At 41.3% G+C, this 22,662-nt stretch overlaps 1 protein-coding gene across 2 annotated transcripts in view; it reads left to right on the plus strand.

Annotated features, from left to right (window-relative positions):
- PECR (peroxisomal trans-2-enoyl-CoA reductase) overlaps window positions 1-22,662 on the plus strand; it is a 28,754-nt gene that overhangs the window by 2,976 nt on the left and 3,116 nt on the right. For both annotated transcript variants that reach the window (XM_002712578.5, XM_070070223.1), the window contains exons 2-7: window positions 10,166-10,299; window positions 10,807-10,972; window positions 14,769-14,850; window positions 16,896-16,992; window positions 19,825-19,935; window positions 22,469-22,580. In XM_002712578.5, coding sequence (XP_002712624.2) covers window positions 10,166-10,299; window positions 10,807-10,972; window positions 14,769-14,850; window positions 16,896-16,992; window positions 19,825-19,935; window positions 22,469-22,580 — 702 coding nt within the window. The remainder of the gene's footprint in view (window positions 1-10,165; window positions 10,300-10,806; window positions 10,973-14,768; window positions 14,851-16,895; window positions 16,993-19,824; window positions 19,936-22,468; window positions 22,581-22,662) is intronic.

Below are 22,662 nucleotides of genomic sequence, written 5' to 3' on the forward strand. Positions count from 1 at the left end.
ACTCTGTCAAATTTGTTTCCAGTCCAGCTCTTCCTGTATTAGGTAACAGACCTGAAGTGTAGTAATTCAATAAGATTCTAATCAGATAATCCTTGTGAATTATCCTATTGATGTTTTTATTGTTTATGGTATCTCTTACTGAAGGCTCTTGACAAAGTTAACATGCATTAGTTTACTTTTGTATTCCTGAGAGGGTTTTTTTTTTTTTACAAAGTTTTTATTTATGTATTTTTTAAAGCTATTTTATTTGAAAGGTAGAGAGAGTCAGAGACAGACAGATCTTCCATTTGCTGGTTCACTCCGCAAATGCCATTAACAAACCAGACTGGGCCAGGCTAAAGTCAGGTGTGTGAACTCCATCTTTGTGTCCTGCAAGGGTGATTGGGCCGAAGTGCTTGAGCCATCATCTTCTGCTCCCAGGGTGCACATTAGCAGTAAGCTGTATCAGAATCAGAGGAGCCAGGACTCGAACCAGGTCTTCAATTATGGGGTGTGGGAAACCCAAGCATTCTTAATGGCTACACCAAATGCCTGCCCCTGAGGTTTTGGTTGTTGTTATTATTATTATTTAATTTTTAATTGGTTTTGGGAACAGTTGTATAGGCCTAATTTTTTAAACTCTGCTTTGTTCACTCCAAGCCCTACTCTGGGAACTGGGATTGCCAAGTGCCCATGTAAATGACAGAAAAACCAGAGCAAGGATGGGTTAGAGCCGGGCAGAGGTGCTGGTTGACCCAAGTGCCCTCCTTAGTTCTTTCCATCTTAATGATCTGCTTGGCTATTGCTTCTAACTCATGGTTGCCTCAGGTCTGAAGGTCAATTCTTTTTGCTCCTGGAAAGAAAAGGAAAAGGGAGTGAGGTTCTCCCTAATAACAGTATACCTTGTACCATGTTGAATACTGCATACAGTTTGATCACCTGATTTGTTCTTTTTTTTTTTTTTTTTTTTTTGACAGGCAGATTTAGAGAAAGAGAGACAGAGAAAGGTCTTCCTTCCATTGGTTCAACCCCTAAATGGGTGTCATGGCCAGTGCGCTGCGCTGATCTGAAGCCAGGATCCAGGTGCTTCCTCCTGGTCTCCCATGCAGGTGCAGGGGCCCAAGCACTTGGGCCATCCTCCACTGCCTTCCCGGGTCACAGCAGAGAGCTGGACTGGAAGAGGAGCTACCGGGACTAGAACCCGGCGCCCATATGGGATGTGGCGCCGCAGGCGGATGATTAACCAAGTGAGCCACAGTGCCGGACCCCTGATTGTTCTTTTAAAGTTAAACTTGTCTTATAAGAAATTCATGGCAAATCTTTCAAATCTCTGCTTTATAAAACTCTCAGGCTGCTCATTAGGTTTTCCAAATGCTGTCTCCATTTGTAACTTGCTAAATTATAGCTGAAACTTGAAAGATACTGTTTAAAAGTGTCTTATTGTGCAGTAGGTAGCTCATCCTATACAACTAATACAATTCAGGCCAGGTAAGAGCCTTTGAACTCTACCTTTATAAACCTCACTTATGGGGCCAGCACTGTGGCATAGTGGTTCCTCCTGTAGTGTTTGCATCCCATATGTGTGCCGGTTCGAGTCCTTGCAACCCTGCTTCCAATCCAGCTCCCTGCTAATGCTCCTGAGAAAGCAGCAGAGGGTGGCAGAAGTGCTTGAGGCCTGGCACACATGTGGGAGAGCTGGAGGAAGCTCCTAGTTTCTGGCTTCAGATCAGCCCAACTTAAGCTGTGGCAGCCATTTGGAGAGTGAACCAATGGATGGAAGATTGTGGCCATTTGGGGAGTGAACCAGTCTTAACTCATCCCACATAAATCCTTCAAATAAAACATGTTACAAATGTGCATGCTGTGCGTTTAGTACATGTATTAAATATGCATATATGTAACATATTAATACATATGTAACATGTTTTATTTGAAGGATTTATGTGGGATGAGTTAAGACATAAGGCAACAATGAGCAACAAGACTCGGCATTATTTAATAAGATAAGTGGGTAGTCCATCATGTTATAGCTTGGTTCCTTTACAGTGACAAATAATTTGGGGCAATATTTGACTGTATAATGCATATGGGATTTTTTGATCTGTATTTATGTATAATTGACAATAATTATTTCACAAATTTAAGTGTGAAATTTCATGTTTGTGTGTATCTATTGGAAAGGCAGAGTGACACACAGAGACAGAAACACAGATCTTCCATGTGCTAGCTTTATCCTCAAATGCCTACAAGGGCTAAGGATGGGCCAGGAGACAGGAACATCATCCAGGTCTCCCACATGGGCAGCAGGGCCCCAAGTACTTGGGCCATCACCTTCTGCCTTCCTGCATTAGCAGGGAGCTGGTTAGGAGGCAGAATGGGAACTCCAACCAAGCACTTTGATAAGGGATACAGGCAACCCAACTGGCCTCTTAACTGCTACACCAAGCACCTAGTTGAGTTTCTTTTCTTTTTTTTTATTTGACAGAGTTATAGACAGAGAGAGACAGAGAGAAAGGTCTTTCTTCCATTGGTTCACTCCCCTAATGGCCGCTACGGGCAATGCTGTGCTGATGCAAAGCCAGGAGCCGGGTGTTCCTCCCAGTCTCCCATGCGGGTGCAGGGACCCAAGCACTTGAGCCATCCTCTGCTGCCCTCCCAGGCTACAGCAGACAGCTGGACAGGAAGAGGAGCAACTGGGACTAGTACCCGGCGCCCCAAGCTGGCCTAGAACCCGGGGGTGCTGCAGGTGGAGGATTAACCAAGTGAGCCACGGTGCCAGCCCCTAGTTCAGTTTTGACATAGTATGTATGCATGAAATGATTACCACAATGGAGATAATTTATACATCAGCCATGCCTGAATGCTAGCTTCTGCCTCTTTGTGCTATTTGTAATCTCTTTCCCCAGCCTATCCCCCTTGTGCATCTGAGGAAACACTGATCTATTTTTTATTACTATCAAGTAGTTTGCACTCTCTGAATGTTTTATATAAATGGAGTCATACAGTATGTACTATGCTTACCTGGCTTCTTTTTTTTTCTTTCACTTACCATGATATTTTTAGATTTACTCATGTTGTTGCATGTATCAGTGGTTCATTATTTTTTATTGCTGAGTGATATTCCATTTTATCACTGTACCACAGTTTTTTTCACTTATTGGTGGTCATTTGAGTTGTTTCCACTTTTTGGCTGTTACAAAAGAAAGTGTCTATGATCATTGTATTCAAGTCTTTGCACGGATGTACACTTTCATTACTCTTGAATACCTGGAATGTGATGTTTGGTTTGTATGATAGGTGAGTGTTAACTTTTTAAGAAACTGACAAATTGGTTGTGCCAATATATCCTCTTTTTCTATAAGTTTACACTTATATCTGTGAAATACACCTCTTCATCTCAGGCAATATTCTTTGCTGTGAAATTTGTTTATATTAATATAGGTATTCTAGCTTTCTTTGGGTTACTGTTAGAATGTTGTATCTTTTTTTCTATTATTTTTACTTTTAACCTCTTTGTGTCTTTATACTTGCAGTGCATTTTAGATTTTGTTTTCTCATCCATTCTGACAATATATATCTTCAGCTAGATTGTTTTAGAAAGTTTACATGTGATTATCAACATAGGTGAAATTAAACCTACCATCTTGCTATTTCTATTCTTAAAGTCCCATTTGATCTTTGTTTCCTTTTCTATTGTTTTCTGCCTTCTTTTGAACTGGATATTTTTATAGATTTTAAGTTAATCTTTTGTTGGCTTATTTTAACTCTTCTTTTTGTTTATTTGTTGGTGGTTTAAGGATTTATAGTGTACATATAGTACTACATACTGTAGTCTACCTTGTGATAGTGATGTTGTACCATTTCATATAGAATATAAGAATGAGGTTGGCATTGCAGTGTAGTGGAGTAAGTCACTACCTGTGATGCCAGCATCCCATATGAATGCCCACTGAGTACTGGCTGCTCCACTTCAGTCCAGCTCTCTGCTAATATATCTCAGAAAGCAGAGGAAGACAGCCCAAGTGCTTGTTGCCCTGCCACCCAAATTGGAGACCCAGATGAAATTCCAGGTGCCTGGCTTCAGCGTAGCCCAGCCCTAGGCATTGCCACCATATGGGGAGTGAACCAGTGGAAGGAAGATATCTCTCTCCCTCTTTCTCTCTCTTTCTCTATAACTCTGCCTCTCAGATAAATACATCTCTTTTTTTTAAAAGATTTATTTTATTTATTTGAAAGTGTTACAGATAGAGGTCCTCTGTCCACTGGTTCACTCCCCAGATGGCCGCAATGGCTGGAGCTGTGCCGATCCGAAGCCAGGAGTCAGGAGCTTCTTTCGGGTCTCCCACGTGGGTGCAGGGGCCCAAGGACCTGGGCCATCCTCTACTGCTCTCCCAAGCCATCGCAGAGAGCTGGATTGGAAGAGGAGCAGCCAGGACTAGAATCAGCACCCATATGGGACGCTGGCGCTTCAGGCCAGGGCTTTAACCCACTGCGCCACAGCGCCAGCCCCAATAAATACATCTTTTTTGAAAAAAAGTAAGAATGACTTCACAGTTTATTTTAAAATTTTTAATGTACTTTATTAATTTTTACATTTTTAGTTATTTGAGATGTAGAGAAAAAAGGAGCTCCCATCCACTGTTTTAGTCCCCAAATGCTCACATCAACAAGGACTGGGCCAGGATGAAGCCAGGAGCTGGGAAGTCAATCCAGATCTCCTATGGGAGTGGTAAGGGTTCAACTACTTGAGCCATCACCTGCTGCCTCCCAGGGTGTGCATTAATTTTTTTTAAAGATTTATTTTTATTTATTTGAAAGACAGAGTTACAGAGAGAGGTAGAGACATAGAAAGAGGTCTTCCATCTGCTGTTTCACTCCCTAGATGGCCACACAGCCGGAGCTGCACCTATCGGAAGCCAGGAGCCAGGAGCTTCCCTCAGGTCTCCCACGTAGAGCAGGGGCCCAAGCACTTGGGCCATCTTCTACTGCTTTTCCCAGGCCATAGCAGAGACCTAGATCAGAAGAGGAGCAGCCAGGATTAGAACCAGCATCAATATTGGATGTCGGTCCCCCAGGCCGGGGCTTTAACCTGTTGCGCCACAGCACCAGCCTCCAGGGTGTGCATTAGTAAGAACTTAGAATCAGGAGTAGAGCCAAGACTCAAACCCAGGCACTTAGTGTGGACACCTTAACCGCTAGGCCAAATACCCCCCCCCCCTTTTTTTTTAAGATTTTATTTATTTATTTATTTGAGAGGTAGAGTTACAGGCAGAGAGAGGAAGAGACAGAAAGGTCTTCCATCGCTGGTTCTCTCCCAAAATGGCTACAATGGCCAGAGCTGAGCTGATAGAAAGCCAGGAGCCAGGAGCTGGGACACGAATTGGTGCCATATGGGATGCCAGCGCTGCAGGAGGGAATTTAGCTCACTATGCCATAGCACTGGCCCCTCCTCCAATTTTTAAAACAAGCTATTTTGCTTAAATGCTTTTATTTTTTATTTATTTGGCAGGTGGATGGAGGGGGAGGGGAGAATGAGAAGAGAGAGATCGATTGCTATATCTTCCATATGTTGCTGGGCCAGGGTGAAGCTGTGAACAAGGAACTCAACTTATTCCTCTTGGAGCTGTAGCTGAGAATCAACTTTTAGCAATCCAGTGTGGGACATGGGCATCTTAACCAGTAGGCTAAATGCTTGCTCCCTGGCAAGCACTATTCAAACTACTTTTGATAAGATTGTCATCTAGAGGGGCCGGCCTCTAGATGGGTCTCCACATGGGTGTCAGGGACTCAACTACTTAAGCCATCACTGCTGCCTCCCAGGTGCACATTAGCAGGAAGGTGGAATCAGAAGCAGACCTAGGATTCAAACCCTGGCACTCCACTATGGTATGTGGGTGTCCCAAGTATCGTGCTAACTGCTGCACCAAATGCCTGCCCTGACATAGCAGTTTGTAGATGGTGCTTGTTTTGCTCAGCATTGTGGGACTATAATAATGATTATGCAAGCTGATAATTTGTGCCAAGGCAATTTAAGAATCCATGGGAAACTTACAAATGTTTCTTGATCTTTAAATATTTTTGTGAAAGCATTAGACATTCTTTCACTGGCTGTTATGAATGTATAAATAAAATGAAGGCAGTGGAGGATGACCCAAGTACTTGGGTCCTGCTCCCGCATGGGAGATCAGGAAGAAGCACCTGGCTCCTGGCTTCGGATCAGTGCAGTGTGCCGGCCGTAGCGGCCATTTTGGGGGTGAACCAATGGAAGGAAGACCTTTCTATCTGTCTTTCTCTCTCTCTCACTGTCTAATTCTGCCTGTCAAAAAAAAAAAAAAAACAAATTTTAGTTAGATAAGAGGAATAAGTTCTGGTGATCCCATTTATATATGTATAATTACATTAGATGCATGTATAATATAATTATGTATATATTAGAATATAAATATAATTATGTATATTTCAAGTTGTTAAAAGAGTAGATTTCAAATGTTCTCATCACACATGTAAGGTGACAGCTACATTAATGAGCCTGATTTGGTAGTTCCACAATGTATATATGTACCAAAAGGTAACATTATACCCTGTAAATATACAGGTATTTGTCAATCTAAAATAAAATTTTAAAATAAGAAGGCTATTTTAATGTATTCTAATTAAAGTGAATAGTTGCTAGATGAAAATCTTTTAAAATATTTATTTGAAAGGCAGAGTTAAAGTGAGGCAGAGACAGAGATAGGTCTTCAATCCGCTGGTTCACTCCCCAGATGGCCACAATGGTGGGAGCTATGCCTATCCAAGCCAGGAGCTAGGAGCTTCTTCTGGTCTGTTATGTGGGTGTAGGGGCCCAAGGACTTGGGCCATCTTCTTCTGCTTTCCCAGGCCATAGCAGAGAGCTGGGTCGGAACTGGAGAGACAAGAACTCAAACCGGCACCCATATGGGATGCCAGCATTGCAGGCAATGCTTTACCCATTATGCCACAGCACCGGCCCCTCTAGATGACAATCTTATCAAAAGTAGTTTGAATAGTGCTTGCCAGGGAGCAAGCATTTAGCCTACTGGTTAAGATGCCCACGTCCCACACTGTGATTGCTAAAAGTTGATTCTCAGCTACAGCTCCAACTCCAGCTTCCTGCCAATGTAGACCTTGGCAGGCAGCAGAGATGGCTACAGTAGTTGGTTTCCTGCCACCCACATAGGAGATCTGGGTTATTCCTGGCTCCTGGATCCAGCCCTGACCCAGCCCTGTATTATGGGCTTTTGTTGAGTGAAGCAGTGAATGGGAGTGCTTTCTGTTTCTCAAATAGATTAAAAAAATAAAAAGAAGCATAGCCCTTGCTTTCTGTTCATTGTATGCTGCATGATATGGAGCAAGCTTTTTTCCTATGCCTTGTTAAATTGTCCTATCTCTTTCTATATTTGTATCGTCTTCCAACATTTTATCTTTTATACTGTCAATATCATGAAATATTTCCCGAAGTTTCTTTGTATATGAGGATTCTTTTGGTTTGTTTCTTGGTGGATGTAGGTCCTGTAGGACATCTTCATCTTCTTTGTCAAGACCACTTTCCTCATTTATTTGGATACCTTTCCCTTCACCGAGGTGTTCTGGCTGTGTAGCTGTAGTGTCTATAGAGTGGTGAGAATGTCAACGTGCACATAGCCATCTGTTCCTCTTGTAACTCTACTGACATTGCATTCTTTCTTTTTTTTTTAAAGATTTATTTATTTATTTATTTTATTTGAAATTCAGAGTTACACAGAAAGAGAAGGAGAGGCAGAGAGAGGTCGTCCATCTGCTGGTTCCCTCCCCAGTTGGCCACAATAGCCAGAGCTGTGCCCATCTGAAGCCAGGAGCTTCTTCCAGGTCTCCTGTGGGGGTGCAGGGGCCCAAGGACTTGGGCCATCCTCTACTGCTTTCCAGGCCGTAGCAGAGAGCTGGATCAGAAGTGGAGCAGCCGGGACCTGAACCAGCGCCCATATGGGATGCTGACACTACAGGCGGTGGGTTTACCCACTAAGCCACAGCACATTAGAATGACATTGCATTCTAATTTCACTTGCAGTGTTGCCACTTTTCATTTCTTTGATCCACTTCCATCTTTACTGCCCAGTCTCTCTTCTGATCATTGTTTATTACAGAATGTTATATGGATTGACCATTGTGAATCACAGAGGCAACATAGCTACTTTCTTTGATGTCTGTGCATGAACTGAAGATGCACATGACCAATCACTAGAAGAATTGAAAGAAGTGCCATAATTAGTCACTGATCATGATGTACACCTGCTGTTTACCTAGTGATTTGTAAACTGAAGAGTTGGCAGGGAAGTTTGTATTTTATACAAATACTCAGTTAATATACCTTGATACCTGAAATTTGAAGCATGTTTTTTGGAGAACTAACAAAGGTAACTGGAATTAGTACATAACTAGAGATAAAAAAACACAGACTACCCCTACTGCTCCTTCTTGGCCATTGTGCTATTATTATCAAGGAGAAGAAGGGAAGAGCTTCATTTCTACATATGTTTTAAATCCCACAATACCATGCTGCACTTTTTTGCTTTCCACAAATATCACTACCTTTTAAAGAGGTCTAAATAGAAGAAAAGCCTTTTATATTTGCTCATGTAATTACCATTTCTGCTTCTCTTTCTGCTTTTATATAGATTTTGATTTCCATCTGGTATCATTTTCCTTCTGCTGTAGGGCTTCCTTTAATCTTCAGTAGTGTAGTTATACTTAGCTGAATTCTTCCAGCTTTCATGTGTGTGAAAAAGTCATTATGTTGTCATTTTTGAAGCTCTTTTATTTTTTATTTTCAATCCCTTAAAGATATTGCTACCCTGTTTTCTGGCTTGCATGGTTTCTCAAAGAGATCTTTTTCTTTGTTGTTGTTGTTCTAACTCAATGTGTTGTTTTTCTCTGGCTGCTTTTGAGAATGTTCCCTTCCTCATCACTGGTTTATGTAATTACATCAGCAGTGTCGTTTCTGGGTCTGTTTTTATTCATTGACTTTTTTCCCTGTTATGGGTTATTTTCCTACTCCTTTGCATGCCTAGTAATATTTTTAAAATTCTACCTTGGTTGGTGCTGGTTATTTTATATCTGTAAACATGCTTGAATTATATCCGGGGATGCATGGTTACTTGAAAACTGTTCAATATTTTGAAAGAGGCTTGTTTATTTATTTATTTGACAGGTAAGGTTAGAGAGAGAGAGAGAGAGAGAGAGAAAGGTCTTCCTTCCTTTGATTCACTCCCCATATGGCCGCTACAGCTGGCACGGGGCCAATCCAAAGCCAGGAGTAAGGTGCTTCTTCCTGGTCCCATGCGGGTGCAGGGCCCAAGCACTTTGGAAATCCTCCACTGCCCTCCCGTGCCACAGCAGAGAGCTGGACTAGAAGAGGAGCAACTGGGACTAGAACCCAGTGCCCATATGGGATGCCAGCGCCACAGGTGGAGGATTAACCAAGTGAGCTATGACGCCGGCCGAGACTTGCTTTTCATTTAAATGCTCTGAATATCCTTTAGTCTGTGGCTAATTTTGCCTCATCGTTGAGGTTGTAGCCCTTATATAGTGAAACATGTTTTCTGGTGTGTATAATAACCATTCTCAGCTCTGTGTGAGTGTGAGTTTTCTCTGCTTATTTGGGAGGAGTTCTACCCAAGTCTGTTTATGTATTTACATGTACTAAGCAGTACCTAGACGACTCATGGGGGACTCTGTAAATCTCTAGATTTCTCTCTATGTACCTCTCTTTTCTGTATGTCATCTGTAAGCAACCATCATGGCCTCCTGGGACCCCCAACTTCATCTTTCACCTGGGGAGATGTCTAGGCTCTGATTGGTTCCTCCTTCATTTGGAAGCTCTCTCCAGGTAGTAAGCTGCAGTAATCACAGGGCTCACCTTGTATGTTTCCACCCTCTCATAGAGCAAGTCCAGTGCTACTTCATGTCCAATGCCTCAAAACCATTGTTTCGTATACTTTGCCCGGGTTTTTAGTTGTTCAGGGCTGGAGGATAATTCAGTAGCTATTGCTGCATCCTGTCCAGAAGCAGAAGGCCTAAATAATCTTTGTTTGACAGGAACACACAAAGTATTTTTTAAACATTGTTATTTTTCACACTTGGAGACCTCATAAAAACACATTTACTTGTTCCCTGGCTACTTTCTCCTCAGGCTGCAATGTGGTCATTGCATCCCGGAAGCTGGACAGATTAAAATCTGCTGCAGAAGAACTGAAGAGCAGTCTGCCTGCCACCAGCCAGGCTCAAGTCACTCCCATACAGTGCAACATCCGGAAAGAAGAGGAGGTGATGCAATGTCACTTACTCCCTCGTTTTAATGTACAGCTGTGGTTCTTAAACCTGGCTATGCTTCAGGTTCTCCTGTGGTGGCTGTCTTGGGTGAGGTTCACACAAAGCAGAGCCAGCAAAGCGGATACTGATGCTAATGATCTGTTGAGCTAATGGCCTCAAGAGGAGGTCAGGGTAGAAGACAAGCAAGGATGTGATTTCAGCTAGAGACTCCTTCTGCCTTTTAAGCCATTTCTTAGTGTTCATTTTAACCTGATTTCGTTCTTTAGGGATCGTATCTTACAAAATACTGTGATTGCCTTACAATGGGATGATCCAGGCTCATGGATTCAAAATCACAATTTTATCTTTATGGTCTATGAAATTGACTCACTGAAGTAGGGTGTTTTGGTTTTTTTTCATTGCTGAGTGTGTTCACTTAAATTGCAAGCTCTGATAGGCTTCTAGAGCAAGCTATCCCAGCAGAAAGTTAGGTTATTAAACTTTTGTGTGTTTCTTCTTTAGGTCAATAATTTGATTAAATCTACCCTGGCTATTTATGGTAAGATCAATTTCTTGGTGAACAATGGAGGAGGCCAGTTCCTCTCTCCTGCTGAAGACATCAGTTCCAAGGGTTGGAATGCCGTGATTGAAACCAACCTGACAGGTACCTTCTACATGTGCAAAGCAGGCAAGTGTCATCAGTGTCCACAAAGGTCACTGTCTTTATTTAGAGATCATGGCTTGAAAGAGAAACTGTTAGGAATCCTAAAGTCTCATGTCACTCACATTTACATACATACAACATAGAGGCATAAATTGTTACATCTCTAGATAGTCATCTGGTAGTATTTTTAAATGTGGACATCCTCCTTCGATCTTCTGGTTTTATTTCTAGGAATTTATTATGAGAAAATTATTAATGACCTCTGCAAAGATTTAGCTACAAAGTTTATCATAGGACTAGAGAACACTTTCACACTTTGCTTTAAAGAAAGTAATCTACTAAATCTATTATTAGGAGCAATTCATTAATTCAGTCTTCTGAGAGAATATCAGAGTCTACATGCTTTCTGAAAGCTAATTGATATCCATGCTTGGTTTTGGGGTTAAAGGTTATATTTCATGGGTGGTTAATATTAAACTCCTGAAGTTAAGTAATGCAAGGGTTTCCTTATAAACTATCCAAGTTCCTCTTCTGATAGAAAAGGTAGGACAAGTGTAACTCTGACCCAAAGAATCTTCACTACACAGAGAGTAGGCTTGATTTTTTTTGTTTCTTTCAGACAGAGATATTGCAGACATAAATCTAAGTAGAAGTATAAATCTTTTTTAGAGATTTATTTATTTATTTGAGAGGCAGAGTTACAGAGAGAGGGAGAGACAAGACAAAGAGAGGTCTTCCATCCTCTGGTTCACTCTCCAGGTAACCATAACTGTGGAGCTGGGCAGATCCAAAGCCAGGAGACAGGAGCTTCTTCTGGGTCTCCCATGCGGATGGAGTGGCCCAAGCACTTGGGCCATCTTTCACTGCCTTCCCAGGCGCATTGACAGGGAGCTGGATCAGAAGTGGAGCAGCTGGGACACGAACCAGCACCCATATGGGATGCTGGTGCCGGCCCCTGTAAGTAGAAGTATAAATCTGTGTGTAAGTAATGATACAAGATCGGCTGCTCCAGTGGAGAGACCCAGAAGAAATAGAGGCTTGAATAACAGAGTTTATTTCTGTCACTGAAAGCCCATGTAGGTAGTATAATCATTTCATGATCATTAGGAACTGACATTCTTATCGCTCCACTGTTCTTGAGCTGCGGTTTCCTTGCCATGGTTCAAGATGACTTTTTTGGTGTGTGCCCTCATATGTGCATTCCAGACAGCAGGAATGGGGAGAAGTATAATGCTTGCCCATGTCTTTCACGGGCATCATCTGAAGTAGCACATTAAATGTATTCACATTCACCAGTTAGGATTCAGTTAAATGATCATACTTTTCTCCAAGGGAAACAGAGTCTCTAAATGGGCAATTGTGTGCCCAGCTACAAGTTCTACTTCTTTGTAAGAACGGGAGAATAAGTCTTGGGGGATAGCTAGTAGTCTTTAACCCAAATGTTATAGCTCAGTGCTAACAGCTATTAATTGAAGACCTACAGAGTCTAGATTCAACTATGATTTAAAATATTTTTAAAGTTTATTTATTCGAGAGACAGAGAGTAGAGTGTCCCCATCCATTTGTTCACTCTGAAATGTCTGCCATGGCTGGAGCCAGGCTGGACCATAGACAGTAACTGGGAACTCAAACTAGGTCTCCCATATGGTGTCAGGAACACAATCACTTGATCCATGCCCGCTGTCTCCCCAGGCCTGCATTAGCTGGAAACTAGAGTCTGGAGCCAGATGCACGTATTGAACCCAGGTACTCTGATATGAGATGCAGGCATTTCAGCTACTAGGCCAAATGCCTATCCTTCAGCCATGATTTTTTTTTAAAGATTTATTTATTTATTTGAAAGGGATAGTTACAGAGAGGGCCAGCATTTCAATTTTGTAAGATGGAAAGTGTTCTGGAGATGAATGATGGTTGCACAAGAAGATGAATATACCTAATTCCATTAAACTGTACCCTTGAAATGGTTAAGATAATGAATTTTATGTTATGTGTATTTTACCACAATAAAAGGAAATGGAAGGGAAAAAAGATCCTTAATCTGTTTTGACCACGGGGCTTGTTCTTTAATTTGGATGATTCTAAAATTTAATATTCTAGCTTTCTCCAAATCATTTGGTTTTGCTAACAGTCCTTCTCAATTTGCTTTTGAACCTTCCATGTTGTTTTATAAAATGTTATACACACACACACACACACACACACATATGTATGTATATATATCCTTCTTCTACATTTATTCTAGTGGCTTTCTGGTTTCTCTGATAACTATCTCAAATATCTTAAAGAAATGCACTCACCTTCTGTTCCTTGCAAAAAATGTCAGAAGAGCAACATAAAATTCTTTCTTGCAAAATAAATGGTGATATTTATCTAGAAGCAAAAAGTCTATATAGAGTAATTGAAATTAACTGTTACTGTCCTTTATACTGGAATCAAATGATTTTATACAATGCTTTATTTCCCTTTCTAAACTTTTCTTGGCTATTCATGACCACTTATTATTTCAGATGAATTTTATATTCACTTTTCTTTCTCAGAAGTCATTTTGGAGAATTTGATTGGAATTGTGTTAAACTTAATAAGTTGAAAATAGTTTACATATTCAAATATTCAGTCTCCCCATCATGACATATCTTGTCATTAACGAATTCTTCTTTTATATCTCTTAGCAGAGGTTTGTGGGTTTTGTTATAGGTAGATTTTTTTTAAAAAAGATTTATTTACTTGAAAGGCAGAGTTCCAGAGAGAGAGGCAGAGGCAGAGAGAGTGAAGTCTTTCATCTGCTCATTCTATCCCCAAATGGCCAGAATGGCTAGGACTGGGCAAACAGATGCCAGGAGCTTCATTCAGGTCTCCCACAAGTTAGAGAGATGCAGAGAAGCAGAAAGAAAGGTCTTCCATCCGCTTGTTCATTCCCCAAGTGGCTGCAGTGGCTGGAACTGGCTGATCTGAACCAGGAGCCAGGAGCTTCTTCCAGATATCCCACGTGGGTTCAGGGGCCCAAGCACTTGAGCCATCTTCCACTGCTTTCCTAGGCCGTAGCAGAGAGCTGGATTGAAAGAGGAACAGCCAGGACTAGAACCAGAGGGATGTTGGCTCTGCAGCTGGAGGCTTAGCCCACTAAGCCACTTAGCCACTTAGCTTCCTCTGGATCTCCCACACGGGTGCAGGGGCCTAAGCACTTGGGCCATCCTCTGCTGCTTTGCTAGGCACAATATCAGGGAGCTGGATTGGAATTGGAGCATCTGGGACTTGAACTGGCTCCCGTGTGTGATGCCAGTGCTGCAGACAGCAGCTTAACTGCTGAGCCACTGTGCTGGCCCCCAATTCTAAAACAAATGATAGTGTATCATCATTTAGTCAGGGACACTTTTTAAAAGATTTATTTCACTTATAAAAACAGTTACAAGACGGAGGAGGAAAAACAGAGAGAGGAGAGAGAAGGAGAGAAACCTTTTTTCTTCACTGGTTGACTTCCCAAATGGCTGCAATATCCTAGGCTGGGCCACACTGAAGGCAGGGGCCAGGAGCAGCTTCTTGGTCTCCTACATGGGTGGCAGGGGCCCAAGCACTTGGGCCACCTTCCACTGCTTTTCCAGGAGCATTAGCAGGGAGCTGGGTCAAAGTGGAGTAGCCAGGATTTAGAATGCCAGGATCACAGGTGGTGGCTTAACCTGTTACACTACATCACTGGTCCCTCAATCAGTCTTCTTATAGGAAAAGAAATGTAAAACATTACCCATAGGCAGTGTGCTGGAATCAAGTATCAGAGAAGAGTCAGCACAGTATTTATTATGATTGTCCTTTGTGTGTCCTGCAGTGTACAATTACTGGATGAAAAACCATGGAGGGTCTATCGTTAACATCATCACTGTTACCAAAAATGGATTTCCGACAGCTGCGTAAGCATTTTTATCTTTTCTTCCTAAGCCTTTGGGTTTAGTCCCCTGAATGAGGGCAAGTGAAGTAGAGAAAATTCCTTAAATCAAGGTCATTAATTCCTCTTACTAGCATGTTCCCTTATTTTAACTTTAAAAATGTATTTCCAAAATATTCTCCTTCATCTTAGGCTGAGGAAAGACCTGGCTGCAAGGATTAGAGGGGCAGGGCCCAGTCCTCACATAGGGTCCAGAACAGTGTCCATTTCCACTGCCCAGCTGGAAAACTCGTAACCAAAGAGATACGTCGCCCTGGTCCAAATGAAGCGTGAAAGGGCTGTACTTTGAGTAACCTGGCAGCATCCTAGAGCAAATCTTCACAATGTTTACACGAAAATATCTGGCTTCCAATAAAAGATTACTAGGCATGCAAAAGGCAGGAAAATACAGCTCATGATACAAAGAAAAATCCATCAGAATGGACCCAGAACTGACACAGATGATAGATTAGTACAGAGGACATTAACACAGTTATGCTAACTGTATTTCATGGTTCAGAAAGCTAGAGCAAAGACAGAACTTAGCAGGCAGACACGGAAGAGATTTTTTAAAGATCCAAATCAAACTTCTAGAAACAAAAACAACAGGGGCCTGAGATGAACAATGCAACTTGATAGGAGGTTAGATACTTTGGAAGAAAAACTGAGTGAGCCTAAATACATAGCAATAGAAATTATTCAAAAATGAAACAAAAAATGGACAGAGCAAAAGTGGATGGTAAGGCAGAGTTTTCAATGGAGAGGGGAGAAAATAACAATTTTGAGGAAACCACGGCCAAAAATTTTCCAAGTTTGATGAAAATGATGACTGCAGGTCTAAGAAGCTCATGAACCCCAAGGAGAATGTGAAGGCAAATGCAAAGTCTATAATCATGTTGCTTGAAACCAGTGCTGGGGACAAAAATCTTACAAACACATTGTGCACAGAATCACATTCCTCACTGGAAACAAGGCAAATTAGAGGATGGTGAAGGGGTGGGCGTTGTGGTGCAATGGGTTAAGCCACTGCTTGGGACTCTCGCATCCCATATGAGAGTGCCAGTTTGTGTCCTAGCTCCTTCATTTCTGATCTAGCACCATCTGACTTCCTGCTGATGTGCCTGGGAAGTAGCCAGTGATGGCTTGAGTACCTGGGGCCATGCTATCCACACAACCGACCCCAGTGGAGTTCTGAGCTCTTGGCATCAGCCTGGCCCAGCCCTGGCTGTTGTGGGCATTTGGATGAGTAAACCATCTGTTGGAAGATCTGTCTGTCTGTCTCTCTCACTCTGCCTTTCAAATAAGTCTGTAAACAAATAAATAAATGAATAAGATATATTTAGTCGTCATAGTATCTTTATATCTTCTGCCCAAGACCCCATACTGATGCAGACTTCCTATCTGGAAATACTTTAAAATTTATTAAACTTCTGGTATGGCTAGACATTCTCTTGATAGTATTTTTAGCCAGGTGAGTGAACATCATATCCCTTATTATTTAAATTGATTCAAAAAAACCATACAAGTATTAACCCTTTTTACTGTAATGTAAATTTAAAATATGTTGTCTCAAAAAATGAAAAAGGAAATGGAGAAGGAAAGAGGGTTGCGGGGAGGGAGAGAGAGAGGACAGAAGGGAATATCATCATGTTCTTAGAATTGTATCTACAAATCCCATGGAATCTGTTAAAAACTAATTAAAAATTTAAAAAAATAGTAATAAAACCCCCACACGTTTGTTTGGTTTCCTCTGTAATAAAAAGTTCTTCAAAATATTCCAACTATGTAGATGATGATTTGGGGGACCTTTTACAGTCCTATACCCTGTGAGATTTGCTTGACCACCAGAGAGCCATGATTTGGTTAAAAGGACTCAATTCTTTTTCCACTGTTGAGGTGGAGACTGAACAAGAGATAGAGTCTCATTGAGCATAATTAGAATGCTCTTGTCAGGGCGTTGGCACACTTGTCAGCTTGGTTAGTGAAATATTCAACAGAAGCTAATTATAATATTTGTCTTTTGCTTTAAAGGCATACTGGAGCTGCAAGAGAAGGAGTTTACAACCTCACCAAGTCCTTAGCTTTGTCATGGGCTAAGAATGGCATAAGGATCAATTGTGTAGCCCCTGTAAGTAAATGTTCTATATGAGGTCTGTTGACAGATTTTACTCTTCTGATTCCAGTTGTGTTGTTGATAGCAGGACAGTAGATCAGCATATGAACAAAGATTGATTTTTCAAACAAATAAATTTAGAAAGCAACTTATATTACAGAAGTATTTGATTTATAACCAGATTGTGAAGAATGTTAAATTAAGCCAATGTGTCTCAATACTGGCTATACAGGTGTACCTCAAGTGCTTGTGGACAAATGGAGTTAAAACATTATGGGCATTTTCCATGAGCTATTTGAAATACCCTCATATTAGAATTGTTTGTGGACCAGTGGTGTGATGTAGCAGGTTAAGCCTCTGCTTGTGACACCAGCATCCCATATGCATATTGGTTTGTGTCCTGGCTGTTTCACTTGCAATCCAGCTTCCTGCTAATGGCCTGGGAAAGCAGCAGAAGATGGCCCAAGTACTTGGACCCCTGCACCCAAGAGGGAGGCCTGGAAGAAGCTAGCTCCATGCTCTTGGCTTTGGCCTGGCCCAGCCCTGGCCATTATTGCCATTTGGGGAATGACCCAGCACATGGATGATCTCAATCTCTCTCTCTGTCTCTTTCTCTCTCTTTCCTCTTCCTATAACCTAAGTAAAAAAAAAAAAAAAGATGAAAAAAAGAATTATTTGTGAAATATTTAAATAATGAAGATCTATGAGTTTTAGCATTACATCATGGATGTGCAGGCATCTATCTGTATTTTAAAAAGCAAATTAAAATGAAAGTTAAAATGAAAATTAGGAAAATTAACATGAAGTTTGAGATACATCATTTTAAAGTATGAATTTTCCTAAAGAATTTAGTCATTTCTTGATACATGATTAACCTTTTATTAGGAGAGAGAGAAATTGAATGTCTAAGTTTTAGGAAGGAACTCCCAGATAAAGATCCACTAGAAGTCAAGAGAAAATTTTTGTGAATCATATTGTAAATGGTAGAGGAAAACATCACAATATAGTCAACTTCAGAAACTCATTTTTTATGGCAAGCTGTAGCCAAAGCCTTAGTTGTAGTGCATACTGGCCATATACTCCACGGGAGACACTACATCAAACATCTCACTCATCCTGTACAACTCTGCTGTAGTCTCACTTCTGTGATGTTCCCTAGTCATTGCTAAGATTGTAGTAATCCCTGCTACTGAAACTTCTGTAATATCTGTGGATAGCAGCATAATATCTGTAGATACTGTTTTGTGCTACAGTGTCTGCAGATACATTGGCTTGTTGAAGGTGGTAGAGAAATCTCATCTAGTAAGACTGTAGCTCCAAGTAGCAGCCTCATCGTCCTTTGGTCCTTTACAGCTGGTGTTATTTTACTCATATTGTGCTCAGATATTTCTAAGATAAATTAAATAAGGTTGACTGCTTGGAATACTAGCCTTAAAGTGCATTTCTTGAAAACCCTTAATGGTATGTGAGTATAATAAAGACAGTACTGATTCATACGTGTCCTCCAGGGATGTTTAGATGTTTTAGATTTGATGTCTAAGCTTTAATACTTCTGGATGATTTCATCTTCTTTAAGTAAAAGGATGCAGATTGTTTAATTGGCAATGAACATAACTGTTGTATCATTTGAAGTACTTAATACTGATAAATTTCCTCATTTTACTTTCACTTCTCTTTCCTATGCTCCTCCTCATAACCTATAGTTAGAATCAATAACATAAAATTGATCTTGTGTTACATGAGAGCACTTCAAAAAGTACATGTAAAATGGAATTAAATATTTTGGTGCCACAAATTTTTGAAATACAACATTCATGGTTTTTTTCATGATATCATTTTGGTGAACTTTTTGAAGAACCCCTCAAAAGGCATGTTCAAACTTGCTTGCATAGGAATAAAATTCTTTTTTTTTTTTTTAAAGATTTACTTATTTTACTTGAAAGTCAGAGTTACACAGAGACAGAAGGAGAGGCACAAAGAGAAAGGTCTTCCATCCACTGATTCACTCCTCAGCTGTGCTGATCCAAAGCCAGGAGCCAGGAGCTTCTTCTGGGTCTCCTACGTGGGTGCAGGGGCCCAAGGATTTGGGACATCTTCTACTGCTTTCCCAGGCCATAGCAGAGAGCCGGATTGGAAATGGAGCAGCCAGGACTCGAACAGGTGCCCACATGGGATGCTGGCACTGCAGGTGCCAGCATTACCCACTGTGCCACAGCACCAGCCCCAGGAATAAACTTCTAATCCCATTTTCCAAGAACTTTTTTTTGTTAAGGATCCTCATACAGTTTTTGAATAAGTTTCCTAGCTTTTATAAACGCTTGAAATCTAGGGAAAGAGGAATAAAAAACCACTTAACCAGTTAAAATTTTAGTCTATTTACATTGGCTTCAAATGTTTTATTTGTGATTTCATTCTAGGTGAATAGCCAATAAAATACTGCATTTTCTAAGTTTCACAGACCATTTCTTAGTCTTCTGTTTTAGAGCAGAGAACCCTGGTGGAAGACAAAATGGATTCTCTTGTCGCATTGTTCCCAGTTAAGTGCCTCAGTGATGTACTGAAAATTGTGTTCTTGAGAATCCAAGTCTTCTATGAAAAAGCCCAGGGTGTGGTTGATTTTTAAGGGAGACGAGGTCACAAAATGAAAAATGAGATTAAGATAATGCATTTGTAGATAGTAGTTGACTGTACTCCTTTGACAACAGTGGGAAAAATTAATATTAGCAATGTTAAGTGTTCTGTTAAACATAAGCCACTTAATTATTGGTACTGTTTGTCTTGCCTTGATGTTTTTACAATTAACATTTAATTTTTATGCTTTTTGTTCTTGTTTCATTTTAAACACAGGGAATCATTTATTCGCAGACTGCAGCTGACAACTATGGTGACGTGGGACGAGAGTTATTTGAATCTTCTTTTCAGGTTGTCCCGGCTAAACGGGTTGGCGTTCCTGAGGAGGTGATGTGTATTTCTGGCATTGATTAGAATGACTATATTTGAGACTTTGTGATCGGTATCATTTGGTGTCCTTTTTACGTGGTCTGGTTGGCTGACAATGTTTCCCTCACTGCCACCTATCCCCTTCTCCTGTGTCTTCTGGCTCTCGGGGATATCCTGGCTGTGCCTTCTTAATGCAGGAGCAAATGCAGTGTGATCTCAGAGCAGCATGCATCGTTGTCTCATGGTACTTCTAGGCTCTATTCTTTGATCGTATGGCATTTGCAGGTACACAGAACCCTGTCAGTCAGATGGTCATGGCTACATGGAGTTTCTTAAGAGACGGCAGTAAGGTGGCCAGATTGAAGTATGTGAAACTCAGGTGCTTCATGAAATGCTAGTAATATCAATCTTAACGTGTTCCTGACTCCCAGCTTCAGCCCCACCCCAGCTGTTGGAGACATTTGGGAAGTGAACCACTAGATGGGAGTCTCTTTCTCTCCTTCTCCCCTCTCCTGTTTCTCTACCTCTCTAAATAAATAAGTAAATCTTTAAAATTTTGAAAAATCAATAAATTAGGCCTCCTATTCTATATATAAAACCAAAACCATGAAATTCTTAGAAGAAAATGCAGCTGTATTCCTAAAGCTGGTTTTTATTATTAGCTTGATGTGTGTTTTTTCAGAAATTCACTATGGAAACAAAATATTTATTTGTCCCTTTGGGACTGGCTTATTTCACTCAGCATTATTGGATGGAGTATCTCTCTCTCTCTCTGTCTCTTTCTCTCTACTTCTGCCTCTCTGTATCTGTGCCTTTCAAATGAATAATCTTTAAAAAAAAATAAATAAAATCAGGTTGCAATTTGTTCTTTTCTTCAACTTGCTATGGATTTACAATATCTGTTGAATCAGATGCATTTAGATTCTATTTGTATTTTTTATGATTCCAGTAATTCTATAGTGGATATCCTTGAACATAGCCATGTACCTTGTGTAAGCAAGTGTTTCCACTGATCTCTTCAAAAAAGCCTTGAAGTATCAGGAAGCTGTCAAGCTCATGCAGACAGGGTCAAGTTTTCCAAAATCGAATTTTCACTGAAGGTTCAAATTTTATCACTGACAGCAAGTACTGCCAGTTATTTTCCTTTGATGTGACAGTCTTACTTGGTTTGTTTTTGAAAAAAAATATCTGCCAAATGCCCAAGTATGAACAACTGTCAGTCATTCTTCCAAGTAAAAAAAGAAATCATGAAAGCCATGGCTACTTTGGTTCTCAGTTCAGTCAGTTTCTTGTCCTTGAAACAACCACTGTACTCATCTGCTGCACAGAAGAACCGGGCATGGATGGGGACTTCACACTCATCACAGAGAAGGCTATGAAGACGTGAACTCGGTGGTCAAGATTCAGTACAAGTCACTTCATCAAGGGCATTCTAAAGTGAGATGGGCGTTCCTCCGGCTCCCATGAGTACTCGTTGACTAAGTGCAGTTTTGTGTTCCTGGCACGATTCATGCTAACTCTCCCAGCAGCCCTTTCCCGCAGTCCAAATGATAACGCAGTGGAAAACACAAATAAGGGTTTAATATTATTAGGGAAAGTTTTGACTTTGAACACTGCCCCACCCCTACCCAAAGGTCTTAGGGATGCCCAGGTCTTGCCCCACTGCACTTTGACAGCAGCTGCCGTAGGTCATTCTTTCATAAAAGAGAGACGATGGTCAACACAGTAACGTGCAGCAGGAAGGGAGCATTTTGACCTTTGCCTGGTTGTCAGAGAAATCTGTAGATGGGCCGAACTTTCCCACCTGGCCAGGGGCTGGCCTGCCTCTGAGTGTGTTACCTCCTTTTAAGTGACAGTCCCTGAGGGGAGAGTTAGGAGAGTCAGGTGTTTGGGATCAGTACCCTTTAAAAAGCTTGACTTCTGCCATCAGCTTTTACCTTCCTTTACCTTCTGTGAAATTAGTTCTGCCTTCCTGTTTGGTTTCAGGAGTAGATGTTGCTGAACTTACCAACTAACTATTTGAATTATTAAAAGAATGCAGTAAGATTCTGAATCTGCTTTTGTGGGACGCTCCTGTTGTCTGTGTTGCTAGGCTTCTGGCCTGACAAGACCACAATCTGAACAAATCACAATCCCAGTTTATTGCTACACAGCCACACCGACTATTTCAGGGACCCAAATCTAAAAGACACGTGGGAGGCAGTGATGGAAAGTGGGGTTGCAGTGGACACTGAAAGGCATGGAAGGGACTGAATGCCTGGAATGTGAAAGGGGAGTTTAAGCCCTGAGGTCACCGCTGACTTCTTCACTCAGGTGTGGCTTTGACACCATCTGGGGCTCCTTCCTATCTCAGCACCTTTACCCCAGTCACTTAGTGATTTCAATGATGCTCAAACAGAAAAGGGGAGGTGTCCATGTGTTGTCAGGCGATGGGGCACACGCAAGTAGGATTCATGTCCTAGTTGTGGCTTTGAGATGTGTTGACTTGAGACCGTGAAGCACTAGGAATGGGAGTTTGTACTTTTAAGTGTACATGTGTGTTTTCTTCCAGATCTCCTCCGTGGTGTGCTTCCTGCTGTCTCCCGCAGCTTCCTTCATCACTGGGCAGTTGGTAGACGTGGATGGGGGTCAGTCTCTGTATACTCACTCCTATGAGATCCCAGGTGAGTCGTCACTACATTTACACCTTCTCACGTTCATGGTCAGGTTCAATCTTACGTTGCTATTGAACAGATAATCCCCTCC

Source organism: Oryctolagus cuniculus, chromosome 3 (genome assembly GCF_964237555.1).
Source record: "Oryctolagus cuniculus chromosome 3, mOryCun1.1, whole genome shotgun sequence".
Taxonomy (NCBI): Eukaryota; Metazoa; Chordata; class Mammalia; order Lagomorpha; family Leporidae; genus Oryctolagus; species Oryctolagus cuniculus.